Below are 15,382 nucleotides of genomic sequence, written 5' to 3' on the forward strand. Positions count from 1 at the left end.
AATAGGGACCGAGGTATGCATGGATGTTGGTAGGCAGTAAGAGCCCAAGGGGTGGCAGAGGTAGTTGTTGGCGCAGTTTTCCCTCTCCCGCAGATGGCGTTGTCGGTGAAGGCTGAACATACCTACGCATAGGGTCCGTACCAAACGACGGGCAGCTCTGTAAGTCATGCTCGTGCCCGCGGAATCGGTGGGTGATGGAAGATCCATCACTATCGCAGCTTGAGTTCGTTCGGGAGGGGGTGGGCATATTTAGTTAAAAAATGTTAACTACCTTAGGTACCTTCAGCTAGATGTTACATTCATCCCTCGGCCGCCTTGATGTCCTGAGCCTGCAGCTTTAACTCGGCCTCGTTGAACTCGTCATCCTCGGTCGGCAACTCCAAGTGGAATTTAGACATCTGCGCCGCCGAGATATCCACATCCCCCTCTGTTTCAACGGCGAGAATGTGCCCTCCCCGCTGCCTGTCCTCGGCAATGAAATGGAAGTGGTCTCCGGCCACATTGACGCCCATTACGTACTGCGGACATCTGAACCCGACGATTGTACCCTTGACGCTCTTGAAAGTGTGAGTCGTCTGGCGAGCGCACACAGACACCATGCCTTCCCTAGCCTTGGTCTGTCCACCGGCAGTCCTCACGTTGACCTCCTTGAATACGCCGTCCATTCTAACCACTAGAAAGTGATTTCGTGCCTTCGGGAACAAGTCCGTCAGCAACTTTTCCAGGCCTGCCTTGCCGACCACTGTGGCCCTCGTCGCTACGGTGGGCTGAAATCGTGTCACGGTGGCGAAAGGGGTGACGGTTTCTTCGGGGTTGATGTGCACGACGGATCCATCGGCCTTCATTTGATAAACCTCGCCATCGAGCACAATCATCTCGCCGACCATGTTCCGAAAGGTTCCGAGACCGTGGTCGCCATGTTCGAGGATGCGTGCAATGGGTGTACCATGCGAGGCGACGCCATCCACAAGGGCGGAAATGATGGAATACTGGAAGACTTCGTTGTGCGCCATCTTGGCGACTTTTGGTGGGAGTTGATGATCAGCGTGGTTAGGTAGGTAGTGATGTACTTTGTTTGGGCTGGGTGCGCAAATGTTGGGCAAGAATGCAGCCGGATTCGGCGGCGGAGCTGACGTTGAATGATTCTGCTGCGGAATTTGTGGTCGCTGAACCTCAGCTTGTGCCTGCCCGAGGACTTCTTAAATGCAGCACACCAAGTTTCGGAAACACAATAGGGAGTCCGAAGTAATGCATGTGCTTACTCACTACATCCATTGACGGTTGTCACTAAGCTGCATATAATTTAGTTATGAACTTAACATCACTAGGTAGTGGGCGTTTTACTCGCTATTCGGATTTAATCCTGCGCCGACTGCCTGTGTGGTCGTGTTGCCGTCGGGAACATCGCGGCAGGGCCCCATCAGGCAGGTGTCAGGCCCGCCCTCACTGCCCAACTTCAATGATCTTCGTGTCTCAGCAAATTGCATCCTCAAACGTGACAAACCCAGTGTGTCACTACGCAACGTAAAGAATGGCCACCTGCAGGCGAAAGAGCCGGGTCCTTTTCGCTGCAGCTGGTCTTTCTCGAACGCGCCGATATATTTACTCCGCGAAGTTTTGTCAACCTTCGGGCATCCCCCGCTAATTATTTCGATGAGGGGAAACTCGATTTCGGCCCGGACCCGACTCGCCCCTGACTTAACACACTCAAGGAGGGACAACCCCAACGCAAACGTCGAGTCGATCTCTCCCAGCCGCGTGATTGATAACAGCCCATAATACCTCATAAAAAGAAAACGAAAACATCACAAGGCCGCTCAAGCAACCCTGGACAGCAAAATGCGTCAGCCGCGAATCGAACGCGGGGCCCATCGATGGCAACGATGGATTTTACCACTAAACCACTGACGCTGCTAAGGTTTGGATGATGGTTGAGTGGAGTTGACCGTCCTGCCGTCTTTGTGGTAGGGGTGAGGGCCCGAAACCCGGCAACAGCCAGCCAAGGGGCGGGCGAAAAGCGGACGCTCGGCACCCATCTAAAGGATTGACTGTGCTACTTCCGGAAAGGCTAACGACTTAGTTATGAACAAGTCCTCTCCTAAGCTTCCACAAGTCGAATTCCAGGATGCTCCTCGAGTTCTCAGAACCAAAAAGTTTATTGTTCACCAAAACAATCAGCAACCCCTGAACTTGCAAGCTCGGCGAGGACTCCACCCGCCCTCAAGCCCTCTCGTCGCCCCGGCTCCACAACCACGCCCACATGGCCGAATGAGTCAACAAAACCCCCGAAATCCTTTATCACGGCCCTAACCAACTACCGCCAACAACTCAAACAAGGGCCGCTGGTCTAGTGGTATGATTCTCGCTTAGGGTTCACTCCTGAGTACTGTTCTGCGAGAGGTCCCGGGTTCAATCCCCGGGTGGCCCCCTTCACACGTCGCTCCTCCTCTTCCAAGTATGGGAGGAGTGGTTGTTCTTTTTGAGGAGTGTTTAACCCCTTCGTTTGCCGCGGAATTCCTATTGTTTGCATTTTTGAAGACATTTTTTGGCAACATGGGTGATCAGGTTGATGTCGGAGTGAGGACGACGAGAACAGCTCGGGCTACTAGGTAGTTGAACTGTTCTGTGGTATGTTGGCTGGGGACAAATTTCATGCATAACCCAACGCCGACTGGGGTGAAGGACTCAAAACACTCTTCAAAACGACGTGATGCCATGACCCAGCCCGAAATCACTTCCCCAGACCACCTCCCCAACCCCCAGCCAGCATCTCCCTGCTTCCATACATGCTCGCCCGTAGCCCATACTCATTACCCTCATAGATCCCCAGATGCGTATACGCATCACACTTGTACATGATCCCCTGCGGCATGTCCGCTCTCACGAGCCCCAACGCCACCAGCGCATCCAACACCCTCCTCACATCCGCAACATCAGTAAAGTCCCTGGTATACACACATATCAACCGCGCCGGGTCCCCCTCCAGCCCCGACGTCGACACCTTGGCGCCAACCCCAAGCCGGCCAGCATCCACGCCCTCACACACCGCCCGCCACACCTCATTCACCTCACTCTCCCGAGGGAACAACATCCACTAACCCGCACACGATCAGCACCTCTCCTCTCGCCCACCCCGAAGCCAAACCATGGGAAGGAACCCAAGCTCCACCCCCGTCGGGAAAAGCCAAACGAACGGAAACGAACATACCTTCCCCACAGCAACACCATACCTCTTCGCCAACACCCCAATCTCACGCGCCAGCACCTCCCTAAACCCATCCACCCTCCCCACATTGCTCTGCAGCGCCGCCGCCTGCCGGAACTCGGCCAGCAGCGCGGCGCCCGCACTTGCGAAGGCCGCGACATCGCCACCCGTGCTGTCGGCCGCCTGGGGGGAGTCCGTGGCGTGTGGGTTGGCGATCCAGTACCACCGGGGCAGGAGGTGGCGCGGGGTGGTGTAGGGGGCTGAGGCGGGGGGCAGGCGCTGGAGGAAGTGCGCGAGTGGTTCGTGCGGCTGGCGCGTGTTGGGGGGTGGGGGGTTGCAGGGCATGGTGGTGGTTGTGGGATGGATGGATGGTGGATGGTGTGCACGGTGTTGGAGGTTTGCGGGGGGGGGGCGTTAACGAGCGCGAGCCAGGCAGGCAGGCAACGATGGGGTCGCCGTTTGGGGTGATACCTTAGCCTGATTGGTGCGTTACAGGCTGGGCGAGGCTCGCATCAGCGATACCTACGGGACAACATAAGCGCTAAGGCGAGGAATAAGGAAGCCGCTAGTTTGGTCGCGGACATTGTGTCTCAACGCCTATTATCGCGATAATACAATGATTGCCGTTCATACCGCTCACTCGCGAGTGAAGGGGGAGGGGGAGGGGGGGGGAAGACAACGCTCGTCTATTAACTACATGGGAAAGAAAAGAGGAAGCAATGTTAACACCCGGTAACCACGTTTTGGGTTGAAACATCGAACGAGGTAAAGTATCAGGTGCACAAGAACTGACGAGAGTGCAAGTGAGACAGCCGGTATGATGTAACCCCGTAAACCAATATAGCTGGACCTCAGCGTTCCGTCCGTCCATTTATCAACAGCACTCGAAGCCGTTCGTTCAGTCGTCTTCAGACTCGGGTTTGGCGACACCGGTCCCCACCAACCCCTCCTGAGCGCCACCACATCCGCCTGCAACAAAAGAATGCCCTGCTCCGGTTTTTGGATGCTGTTCCTATGCTGTTTTATTGCCCGAGTCCCGCGCTCTGCCACCCAAACCACCGTCTTCTCCCGGATTCAGACGCGCTCTCTGAGGTTGATCATTTCAAACCCTCGCCTAAAACCAGGGCCGCTAGCCCTGGGATTCTTGACCTGTTAAAGAGTTGTGAGCGACCGGAAAGGTGGTGGGCAACGGCTTGTATTGGGGCGTCGGAGACTCCGACTTCAACTTGGCGTACCTTGTTTGGGGGGGCAGGGACAGAGGAAACTGGGTACCTAAATACACTTTCTCTGGGCTTCCCACTAGCTTTACTTCCGTACCTAGATTCGAGGCTTGGTCACCACACACACCGCAGTTGGCCCATGGTCAATTTCATGTCCCGCTGCTGCTGCATCGGCGATGTGGGGCCGCCGAGCTCGCCGGTGCGGACCTCCGTGCTCGGGCGGTTGCGGTACGGGCCCCACTTGCCTAAAACGGAACGCAACTTCACCGCGGCTCATGTACCGAGAGACACGACAACATGGTTGTCAGAGTCCCTTTTCGGTCTCCGTTGAATAGGGTTTTACCATTTATCATGCGGAGTTCTGCTAGTGAACCCTAGTGAACCAACCTACTGCCAAACCTCGCTCCCCGCCCACCATCATGAGCAACCACAATGCGGCGAGCTTGCGCCTGGTACTCGCTGGAGGCTGTGACGGACCACGGTGCGGTATTGAAGTCTGTGAACGCACAGTTTTACACGAAGGTGGATGCTCACAAAAATCAATAAACTCCTTGGAGCGTTCCCTTCTCTACAATTGATCAATATCCCGTTCCGGCATAATTACTGTCCGGTCACTTTGCCCTCTCGTCCTCTCAAACTAGGAAAGGTTCGTTTGGATTCCGACATAAGTTAAGAACTGAAACATAAAAGTGTAAGAGTCAGCACTGTGCCCCTGATATTGTCAGGGCAAACATGAGCCCCTTCTGCGTATTAGTCTCAGAAATGTTGTGGTATCTACCTAGGCAGTGAAGGACCTGTTAGCAAACTGAGACTTTAGTCGGAGAAGAAATTAATCAGAGCTCTAAACAAGTCTCTCTGCCATTAAGCTCATAGTAACGTTCAGTGGGAGCCATAATCAGCGGGGAAGCGAGAGAGAAGGCACACAATAACGAATCCCATTTCTTTCAGCCGGCAGCGACAAGCTGGTTCCTAGGTAAGGTTTCGCTGTACGTTCTTACGAGACGCATTCTTTAACGCGCTTTTGCTTAGGTTTTCGCGCCACCCGACGGCCGTTAATCTGTATATTTTCTTCTATCTGATAACGATGCCCGGGAACTTCTGTGACGTTCGGAAACTACGACGGCGGTTGAAATGTGTGGCATTGCTTGAGGCGTTCAAGTCTGCTTGCTCGTGTCGGGAGCTGGGTGTAAGTCACCCTAACCCTTGGTTTCCGGCTCTGCATTCAGGATCCACGCCAAGCGGAGGACCTTCACCAAGCTCTCCACCAAAAGAGGGGAACTTCCTTCATCCCGCAATATAGCCTGAATCAGGCTGGCATCATGTGCAACAGGAGAGTTCATCCTGTTTTCCCGTTTGCCCGCTTGAGCCCGCGTCGAAGATGGCCGGTCTCAGCTTGCGGGAAATGCCACATGCCTCGCGCCCGGATTGAGCCCTTATCTTAAAGAAGGGCCAACCAAACCTCACTAAAACCAACCCCTCCATCCCCCAATTCCTCCAACTCCTCTGACATCATTCACTCCCCGCACTCGCACTCCTCAGAACCATACACCATCCACCAGCAAACTACCTACAAACAACAAACCAACTGTCGCCAAAATGTCCGTCGGACCCGTCAGCTTTCTGCCTCTCGGCGCCATCATCCAGGAGCTCCGCGTGGGCGGCGTCAACATCGTGCAGGGCTTCCCGGAGCAATCGCACTACGAGAGCTACAACGACCCCTTCTTCGGCGAGACCATTGGCCGCGTGGCGAACCGCGTCAAGGGCGCCAAGCTTGACTCTTTGAACGGCGGCAAGAGCTACACCCTCGCTGCCAACAACGGGCCGAACAACCTGCACGGCGGCGTGGTGGGATGGGGCAAGAAGATCTGGAACGGGCCCACTCCTATCGGCGTGAGGCAGATCCCCGGTGTTGAGTGCGTCGAGGGTGGCGAGAGCGTCAAGTTTTCGCTGGTGAGCCAGGATGGGGATGAGGGTTTCCCCGGCACCGTGGAGGCCACTGTGGTGTACACCGTCGGCAAGCAGGTGCAGGACGGGAAGGATGTTGTCGTACTCGGTATTGAGTACGAGGCCGAGCTCGTTGGTGGGGCGGACGAGACGGTCATTAACATGACAAACCACTCGTAGGTTTCCGAGATTAGGATACGGCTTGGAGGATTGGTAAACTGACACAGACCAGCTACTTCAACCTCACCGGCGGCCCCTCAATTGAGGGCACCGTCGTGACCCTCGCCACCAACAGCTACCTCCCCGTCGACGACGGCGGCATCCCCACCAGCGGCCCCAAGCCGTTTAGCAAGATCGAGGGCAACAAGGCGTTCACCCTCGGTCCCCAAGAGCCAGATATCGACGACTGCTTCATCGTCAACGAGGCGCCCAACACGGTTCCGCTCGACACCCGCTCAAAGCCGCTCACCAAGTTGGTCAGCGCCAACCACCCCGAATCCAAGATCAACCTTGAGGTGCTCAGCACGGAGCCGGCGTTCCAGTTTTACACTGGCAAGTACATCAGCGTACCCGAGGTGCAGGGCAAGGCCGCACGCGGCGCCCGTAGCGGCTTTTGCGTTGAACCCAGCCGCTGGGTTAACGCGTGCAACGTTGATGAGTGGAAGAGCCAGATGCTGCTCAAGAAGGGCGAGAAGTACGGCTGCCGCATCGTGTACCGGGCGTGGAAGGAGTAGGCGTAGGAGGAGTTGGTAGATCTGTCACGAGTAACCAGAATAAACAGTCACTAAGAACAATGGCCATCATTCCTCCATGACATCGTCCTCCTCCCCCTCCTGCACACCATCCCCGGTCTTCTTCTCCCCCACCCCAGGCGCCTTCGCCTCCTGCTTCCTCCACAATCCCGCCAAGAACCCGCTCGTGCTGGCCTCCTCCACCCCCTTATCCTCCCTCTTCCTCAAAAACCTCGGAAACCGCAAACTCAACCCGCGATCCTCCTTGACCAGCCCAATCGCCGCCGTGTACGTCGGACTGACCGTGACATCCGCAAACGCCACCTCCCACACCTCCTGTGGCTCAAACCACACATCTGGCGCCGGGCCGTCGTAGTCCACAAACCCCGGCTTGCGCGCGAGCGTATTCGTCCTCCCCCCACCACCTTCCCCCTTTCCTTCCTCCTCCCCTTCCCCATCACCCTCACCACCACCACCACCACCACCACCCCCACCCCCACTCCCATCATCATAAAACGCCCGATTCGCCTTATAAAACACGTCCGTAAACCCCGACATGCACTTGCACACCGCCTCGAGGCAGCCCGTCTCGTCGTTGCGCACCGCGAGCAGGATGGGCGACCACCACGCTGCCTTGCGCCCTTGCCCGTGCCAGCCGGCGATCGGGACGAGGTCGAGCGTGTCTGACGTCGCGGCGTAGTCCTTTTTGACTTTGAGCCAGGAGTCGAGGCGCTTGTCGGGCTCGTAGGTGGCGAGGAGGGGTTTGCGGCGGGTTTTGGGGGGTGAGGTTGTCGGTGTGGTTGATGTTGTTGTTGTGGTGGGGGTGGTGGTTTTGGGTCGTTTTGGTTTGGTGGTTTTCTTTGATGTGGGCTTTGTGTCGGATGGCTCCTCGGATGGTTGGTCGGGTTCGTCGCCGCGGTACTCAAGGTTGGGTAGGTTGTCGAGGGTTTTGACCATGATGCCTTCGCATTTGCTGTCGAGGGCGGATTTGAAGAACTCGAGGACGGGTTCGGAGTCCTGGGATGTGGCGTCCAGGCTTTTGACCCAGGTGAAGTGGCGGGGTATTTCCACAAAGAGAGACCGCAACAGATCCCGCCGCCGTCGGAAGGGCTGATCGAGGAGTGATTCGCCGTTGAGGTACATCAGGTCAAAGGCGAAGAGGCACACGTCGATGGAGATAGCCCCGATGCTGACATCTTTCCGAGCGCGGTTTGTGAGTGTCTGGAAGTTCTTCAACTCGCCGGTGGCACGGTCAACAGCCACCACCTCGCCCTCCATTATGAAGCTCTCAACGCCGTCGCCCCGGATCTTGGGAACCAGGGCCACCAGGTCCGGGTACTTGTCCGTCATGAGTTCGAGATGTCTCGAGAAGATCGACACTTTGCCCTTGGGGTCGCAGTGGACCTGCGCCCGTTGTCCGTCGTACTTGTACTCGCAAGCAAAATCGCGCCCTTGAAGTTTGGTGAGCATCTCAGAGAGGTCGCGAGTGATACTCCCCAACATTGGCCGCAGGGGGATGTGTATTGTGAGTCCGCACCGGACAAGAAGCTCCTCAGATATGCCGATCTCAAGTAGGACAGGTATGAGGTCGTTGTAATCGGGATGCCGCGCGTAGGAAGCTTTCACGAGTTCTTCACCCCTAGCCCATATTTCGGCCAGCTCCTCCTTCTTGAGCTTAGCTAGCTCCTGCACATCCCGTGTGGCGAAGGCTGCGTTGGGTGGTTTGGACAGCAGGAATGCTCGTGAGAGGGCAATAAGCATCGTTGTCTTCACGGCGCCGATCCGGAGCTACGGAATGGTAAGTATTGTGGATAGAGCACTTGATTAGAACTTGCATGCAACTTACATGTTGGCAGAGTGTTCTGACAATGTACCGGCTCTCCTCCCCTCCCCGTGCATCTTGCAACAGTCTATCCACAAACCGCTGTTTGACATCGCCGCTGCCCTGACCTTGAGCGGTCGCAATCTTGACTAACGACTGGAAAACCCCTCTGATGGTCAGGGGCTTCGGTTTCCGAAGTGTGAAGCTTTGCTTCTTTTTGGCCTCGAATGCCACGTCCCCTGGATCGCCAAGCTTGTCGTAGAGCGCTTTAAGTGCCCTTTGGTCCAGCCCACAAGCTTGTTTGAGCGCTTTGGAGATCGCAGCGCCGCCGAGCCCAAGCTCCATTGAGATGTATGGTGGCGATATGGCGTTTGTTGCCAGCCAGACCGCGGGCAGTAAACTGGCGGGATCTCCCCCGATAAGCAGCCGGATGCAGTTGACGAGAGTGTCGACGATCTTGATCCGGCTCTGGGTACCATTGACTAACACAAAGCATCGCGTGAGCAACGCATAGGAGGCATCGCCACCCTCAGCGGCCCAAATCTCTTGTAGTTGTGGAATGTACGTAGTTGGGTCGAAGGTCAGTGGGTTTTCATCTAATGGAATAGCGGCCGTTATTTGGTCTGCAGTGGCGGCAGCTGAAGAAAGGGACAATGTATTTGTAGGTTTCACGGCTTGAAGGGCTGGGGTTGAAGAGGGTGGTGGGCTTGGTTCTACAGAAGTGCGTGTCTCCGATGTCGAGGGTTCAGCATCAGCAACAGCAACATCGGGACTCTGGTCTTGGGGTCGCGGAGTATTTTGGCCCGAACTGCCCCTGACTTCAGCATCCCACTCGGCTTGAAGCTTCTTCGCAAGCTCCTCATCCGTCAAAGAGCCATCGAGGTCGCTCGGTTGGCTCGGTGGAGCCGGGCTCTCTTGGCTCGATGGGGTGTTGGATGAGGAGCCATTCTGTCTCTGTTTCGCAAAGAAGTACTCTAGTCCCTTGACGGGTGCGGATTTCTGCTTAGCCCCCGAATTGAGCTTCCGTTTCTTTGCCGGGCTCGACATGTTGGGTTAATGTGGCCTTGTAGATGGTGCCTCGGGTTCGCCATAAAGTCTAAGATTAAAAGCGTTGAGGGGTCTAAGATAGTCTTCATTCCATCATTATAGAATCTGTTGAAATTTTGAAGCGGGTGTTGTTGACGATCTGTCTCTTCTGCTTGTCGCGAATCGTCGATGACGTTGTCGAGGAATGCTGGGCTTGCGCGCGTTCCCGGCCCACGAGCTCGCCGCGGAAGCACATGACCCACTGAGCTCAGGCCCCGCCTCTGCACTAACCGAGTCCGGCACACACAAAACCAAATCTGGGCCCCACCAGGAAGGGTTGGACCTAAAACTCCGAGGACCGAATTTTCCTCCTGCAACCCCGCGACGTCAAAACACAACTTCGCCCACCATGAACGGCGAAGACCCCCAAGAGCGGCCGGAGCAGATCCGCAGCATAATTAACGGGCTCGAGCGGTACAACCCACAGGCGGCCGAGGTCCTCGAGGCCTATCTACAGCAGCAATGTGAGGAGAAGTTCTGCGACTCGAATGCCAACCGGGCGCTGCTCAAGCTGTGAGTTTGGCCCACCCTAATTTCAACTTCTCGCTCTCCTCTTCATGATGTCCAATCAACGTTTCCTATTAGCCTGACTACGGCTGGGCCTAACCCGCCCGCCGCCGATGAGGTCAACCTTTAGTGTTTTCTGATTTGAGGAATCATTCGTCGCTTTGTTTACTACCACCCGTACGCGCAAGGCAAGCCGTGCTAACCAGCTCGCGTCAAGCTACCAGCTCAACCCGGACCGGATCAAGGATGAAGTGATCACCAACATCCTGGTCAAGGCCATGACACAATTCCCCTCCCCCCAGTTCGACCTCTCCCTCCACCTGCTGTCCCCGTCACACTCCAACCCGGGGCCCAACTCGACATCGGACCTCGCCGAGGCCGTGTCGAAGCTGCGGGCGCTCAACGCGCAGCTCGAGGGGGCGCAGTACGCGCGCTTCTGGGCGACGCTCGACAGCGACGACATCTACGCGGACCTGACGACCGACATCGCCGGGTTCGAGGAGATGATCCGGGTGCGCATCTCCCAGCTGCTCGGCCAGGCGTACCGTGAGGTGCAGCCCAGCGTGCTCGAGGGCTACCTGGGGCTGGACAGCGAGGAGGAGGCCACCAAGTTCGTCGTCGAGACGTGCGGCTGGAAGGTCGGCGAGGACGGTGTCGTGCAGGTTCCCAAGAACGCCGACAACGAGGCTAAGAAGACGGAGATCCGCGAGGACGTGTCGGTTGATATGTTCAGCCGGGTCATCAAGCGGTCGTGGGAGGACAGCGCGTAGTTCCGTTGCCTTGTGCCCGGAAATGGTTCATTATAATTTTGACGACGGAAACGTTACGCCGCTTTTCTTCAGTGGCTGTCTCTTCTTGCATCTGGTGGCAAAAGCTTCGGCGTTAAAGGGTTGCGGCGGCATGGTCACGCCGCGGATGGGTAGTTGGGGGGTGGGTGTCTATCTGGATTACCATGGGTTCTATGTTTTAGATCATAGCCTCATTGCAAGGTGCAGATGCCAACACGAAGACATGACATGACTATCAAGCCCCGCACACCTGCTGCTATCCTGTTCTGCGTACATGACTCTACCTCTTCATCGTCAGCTCCTCCCACTGCACACCAACCCACTCCTCCACATACCCCGCCTCCCCCGTCTTCACGCCCCTCTCCTGACAGTCCCTCTCGCAAACACCCACAATAACAGTCCCCCAGTCCATACCATCCAACCCATCCTCCTCACACTCCAACTCCTGAATCGCCTGCGGCGTCAGCTGCACCTCAAACACCCGCCCTGCGCCACAGTTCGCACACCGCGGCAAACCTTTGCTCGTCGCCACCTTCTCCTTCTCACTGACATGCAGCAGCTTCCCCACCGCATCCCCCTTGGAATACAGCAGCGGCTGGCCCGCAAACTCGTAGCGGATGCACTGCTCCGGGTTCTGCCCGACACGGTCCGCAAACTTCTGGAACGTCGCGTCCATGCTCGACTCGAACACCTCCTTGTCTTCCTTGCCGCCGCCGCCACCGGACCCCTCTGCCGAGTCGACGTCCATCGCTGTCGTCGCGGCGGGGACGGAGGGCAGGGTGATGGGGTCGAGCGTCTCGTACTCGGCGTCGGACAGCCAGCGGATCGGGTAGGGCGCTGGTTGGGCTGAGGTTTCGGGCCAGGGCTCCGGTGGGGGAGGTGGGCCTTGTGTGGTTTGTGGGTTGTTGAGGGAGAGGGTTTCGGCGAATGTTTTGGGGAGGTCGGCGGTCGCGTTGTCGAGCTCGGTTTTTGATGGCTCCGGAGCAACGGCGGCGGCGGGGGAGGTAGGCTGCTGCTTGGCAAAGGGGTTTGTTGGCGTTGTGGAGGTTGGCTTGGAGGCGAACGGGTTTGTTGCTGCAGTGGATGACGTCGCGAACGGGTTGGCGCGCGATGCCCCGGACGCTGTGGTCGGCTTCACGCCGAACAAGGCATCGCCTAGACCTTGCGCGGGAGGCTTGGGGGGTGCCTTTTGTTCTGCTGGTTGGATGTCCTTATCTGGGCTGGCAGTAGCGGCGTCAGCGGAGACGCGAACCCCCCTGATCCCACGGATGATTCCATCTTTCCTCCTACAGCTCTTCCGTTTGCAGGCGAAAACGTATAACCGGCGGTCATGGGTCGGGAATCGGTCTGGGAGCTCGGCGTTGAGCTGCAGCATGAGGACCATCAGATCCTTGCAGACCTTGCATCTCGCGAGAGCAGCTGACGGTGCCTTGTCCGCGTCTAACCAATCCTAGAATACAATGTCAGCAAATACGTAGCGAAGTAATCGAAGCAGTGAAGAATAAGGAGAACACACGGGATGACCTCCGAGGCGACTGATTTCCTCGCCATTGGCGTCGGCCGAGGCATATCCAAGAAGCACATTTGTCTCCGTAAAATCCTCTTCTTCCCCACCGGAGGAATCACTATCATAAGGCGCCATGTCGTCTATTAATAACGGCAAATTCTGATTTCGTCGCGCCGTTGTTGGAAATATTCGGGCCGCAGCAGCTCTCAGTTACCGCCGACAAAATTTTGGCGGGGTAAATCCAATTTGCCCCGCCATCCCTCTTGGCTCGGTTTGGGGCGCAACGATAAGGGTGGCCGCGAGCTTGACCGCACGGTACAGCCGTATGAAATCTGACATTTGGCTCACATCACGTCTATTGTCTTGCATTGTCTAAGCAGGTATCTTACAGACGTAGATGGAATCCCCCTTATTCCTCCGGGCCATCCATACCAGGACCAGGTCCGCCTGACCGCCCCATCTGCCGTGCCTTCAGCATCTCGTCGCACAGAAGAAGATTCGAGGCAATGCCGCAGCTAGACGCAACACAGTTCCTAAGGACCCGGAAAGAGTCATAGACACCCTCCAGCGTGGGGTCCATGGGCTCGCCGGTTGCCAGATCGAGACCCACGACGTTTCCATCCCGGTGCTCGTACTGAAGTGTCGCAACTGGGAACGCATTAGCAAGGTTATCACAAAAAATGAGGGCTTGCACTTACTAGCATCTTGGACGTCAAGACCAGCGTTAGCCGCAAGCGTCTTCGGGATGACGAGGAGAGCATCCGCAAAAGCCTCAACACCCCACTTAGCCTTGCCCTTCACCGTCTTGGCGAAAGCATCGCTCTTCAGGTGCGAGGCGCAGGCAACCTGGAAAGCACCGGCTCCAGGGACAACGCTCTTGTCGACGATCATGTTGTAAACGCTGCGCAGGCCGTCACGGACCGCATCCGTCACCTGGGCGATGGTGTGCTGGTTGGGGCCCTTGATCAGAAGCGTCACCGACTTAGGCTGCTTCACGTCCTCGACGAAGGTGAACTTCTCCTCGCCAAGCTGCTGCTCATACACGAGACCAGCCCAACCAAGAATATCCGGGGACATGTCATCCGCGCTGTTCTGGGCCACGCCACCGCAGACAAGCTGTAGCCTCTCCATGTTTCTCCGCTTCGCCCTCCTCAACGCCAAGATGCCATTCTTGGCCAACACATCCAGAGACAGAGGGTCAATGCCCTTTTGGTTGATGATGACAAAGTTCTTCTTCGGATCGTTGCCGCACACCTCCTTCTTCAGCTCCACAATCTTCTTCAACTTGGCGTCAACGAAGAGACGCTCGCTCTCTACGAGCTTGTCCCGCTGCTCGGCGCTAGAGTAGAAGAAGCTGGAGTTAATCTCAGACTTTTCGTACTCTAAGCTGACGTTGAGAGTCAAAATGTAAGCGTTCTCCACCCTCTTGGGCATATCGGGGTGTCTAGCCCCGTGGTCGAGGGCAAGACCACGGATGAGTTGGGTGTCGGCCGCGGTCCGGTGTTGCATCTTCATGATTTCCACCATGTGCAGGTCGGGCTTCTCCGGCGCCTGGTAGATGGAGAGAACGGCATCGACGATATCGGGGGTCAGGCTTTGGGCAAGGCTGGCGCTGAGCTTGGTGGCAAGGGAAGTCCTGGCAACGGACAATAGGAGCTCGCGGTCGACTTCGCGGGCTAGCTTGAACTCGTCGAGGAACTGCGCAAGTCAGCAAGTAGTTCCAGGTACGATAAAAAGCGACCCACCTTCAGCGCCTCTGTCTTTGCAATTTCGAAGCCGTCGGTGATGATGCGTGGGTGGAGCCCCTCCTGGATGTAGCGGTCGGCCTGCTTCAGGAGCTCTCCCACCAGCAACACGACTGATGTTGTGCCATCGCCGCAAATGTCGTCCTGTGCTGTCGCCGCCCGCGCGATCATGACGGCAGTGGGGTTTTGTATTTGCATCTCGCGGAGGAGGACATTGCCATCCTTGGTCAGTTTGATCTACGCGATGCCGTCAGCTGGACCGTCGTCGTTCACCGTTTTCGCATCGATTCGTACCTGGCCAGCACCATCGACCAACCTGCATCTCCAGTTAGCCAAATCAGACAGAACCGAATACGCAAAATTGTAACGCACATTTTTATGGTCCCCAGCGGGCCCAGGTTCGACTTGAGAACATCTTGCAGGCCCTCGCCGGCGCTGATGTTGACCCGCAACGCCTCACCCCGCCTCTGTAAACACAGCAGTTAGCACCCCAGTCGGCAAGCTAAAGCGGGCAGACAGCGTACCCTCGACTCGGCCTTCGGGTTCAATAGTTGTGCGGCAGACATGGTAGATGTGACTTGGCAAGACACAAGTCTGAGTGTACGTGGATGGTGGGAATGCGGAGGTGGTGGGTTGGGCTGGAGCTGTCGTTGATCTCGAACTTTTTTCGCGGATTTCCATTCCAGGCGCCAAGCACTGCTGTGCGGTGCTGCGAGCAAACGAGGGGCCAGCTAGGCAGCGTTAGCGGAACCGGGGTGCCCCGCCTCTCAAGCTCGGGCCAGCCCCGGGCCGACCAGTGCGGAAAGAACATTATGACGGAGTGGGAT

At 56.8% G+C, this 15,382-nt stretch overlaps 7 protein-coding genes and 2 non-coding genes across 9 annotated transcripts; 3 read left to right on the forward strand and 6 right to left on the reverse strand.

Annotated features, from left to right (window-relative positions):
- Positions 1–236: 236 nt before the first annotated feature.
- Positions 237–1,295, reverse strand: B0H64DRAFT_204671 (alpha-acetolactate decarboxylase). Its single transcript, XM_062799318.1, has one exon. The coding sequence runs from the start codon at positions 1,011–1,013 to the stop codon at positions 300–302; it is 714 nt and encodes a 237-aa protein (XP_062656540.1). The 5' UTR covers positions 1,014–1,295; the 3' UTR covers positions 237–299.
- Positions 1,296–1,840: 545 nt separating this feature from the next.
- On the reverse strand, positions 1,841–1,911 carry B0H64DRAFT_t133. Its single transcript has one exon. It is a non-coding gene; the product is annotated as a tRNA-Gly (tRNA).
- A 425-nt stretch (positions 1,912–2,336) lies between these two features.
- Positions 2,337–2,428, forward strand: B0H64DRAFT_t120. Its single transcript has one exon. It is a non-coding gene; the product is annotated as a tRNA-Pro (tRNA).
- A 303-nt stretch (positions 2,429–2,731) lies between these two features.
- On the reverse strand, positions 2,732–3,789 carry B0H64DRAFT_418904 (uncharacterized protein; the record flags this gene model as incomplete). Its single annotated transcript, XM_062805348.1, has 3 exons — positions 2,732–3,094; positions 3,209–3,514; positions 3,772–3,789. The coding sequence occupies 3 exons, from the start codon at positions 3,787–3,789 to the stop codon at positions 2,732–2,734; spliced, it is 687 nt and encodes a 228-aa protein (XP_062656541.1).
- A 2,084-nt stretch (positions 3,790–5,873) lies between these two features.
- Positions 5,874–7,136, forward strand: B0H64DRAFT_204705 (galactose mutarotase-like domain-containing protein). Its single transcript, XM_062799319.1, has 2 exons — positions 5,874–6,545; positions 6,602–7,136. The coding sequence occupies exons 1-2, from the start codon at positions 6,022–6,024 to the stop codon at positions 7,101–7,103; spliced, it is 1,026 nt and encodes a 341-aa protein (XP_062656542.1). The 5' UTR covers positions 5,874–6,021; the 3' UTR covers positions 7,104–7,136.
- A 33-nt stretch (positions 7,137–7,169) lies between these two features.
- Positions 7,170–9,969, reverse strand: B0H64DRAFT_327531 (uncharacterized protein; the record flags this gene model as incomplete). The annotated part of the gene is made up of 3 exons (XM_062800782.1): positions 7,170–7,525; positions 7,595–8,888; positions 8,947–9,969. 3 exons carry the CDS (start codon positions 9,967–9,969, stop codon positions 7,170–7,172), a joined length of 2,673 nt encoding a protein of 890 aa, XP_062656543.1.
- A 388-nt stretch (positions 9,970–10,357) lies between these two features.
- B0H64DRAFT_444335 (COP9 signalosome) lies at positions 10,358–11,285 on the forward strand (the record flags this gene model as incomplete). Its single annotated transcript, XM_062806774.1, has 2 exons — positions 10,358–10,521; positions 10,733–11,285. The coding sequence occupies 2 exons, from the start codon at positions 10,358–10,360 to the stop codon at positions 11,283–11,285; spliced, it is 717 nt and encodes a 238-aa protein (XP_062656544.1).
- Positions 11,286–11,434: 149 nt separating this feature from the next.
- Positions 11,435–13,124, reverse strand: B0H64DRAFT_204721 (programmed cell death protein 2). Its single transcript, XM_062799320.1, has 2 exons — positions 12,820–13,124; positions 11,435–12,753 (listed from the first exon to the last, which is right to left on the reverse strand). The coding sequence occupies exons 1-2, from the start codon at positions 12,943–12,945 to the stop codon at positions 11,584–11,586; spliced, it is 1,296 nt and encodes a 431-aa protein (XP_062656545.1). The 5' UTR covers positions 12,946–13,124; the 3' UTR covers positions 11,435–11,583.
- A 24-nt stretch (positions 13,125–13,148) lies between these two features.
- B0H64DRAFT_403348 (chaperonin Cpn60/TCP-1 family) lies at positions 13,149–15,382 on the reverse strand. Its single transcript, XM_062804299.1, has 6 exons — positions 15,080–15,382; positions 14,928–15,022; positions 14,850–14,871; positions 14,556–14,792; positions 13,509–14,508; positions 13,149–13,458 (listed from the first exon to the last, which is right to left on the reverse strand). Exons 1-6 carry the CDS (start codon positions 15,119–15,121, stop codon positions 13,220–13,222), a joined length of 1,635 nt encoding a protein of 544 aa, XP_062656546.1. The 5' UTR covers positions 15,122–15,382; the 3' UTR covers positions 13,149–13,219.

This window comes from Chaetomium fimeti, assembly GCF_033439085.1.
Source record: "Chaetomium fimeti strain CBS 168.71 chromosome Unknown B0H64scaffold_6, whole genome shotgun sequence".
Classification (NCBI taxonomy): domain Eukaryota; kingdom Fungi; phylum Ascomycota; class Sordariomycetes; order Sordariales; family Chaetomiaceae; genus Chaetomium; species Chaetomium fimeti.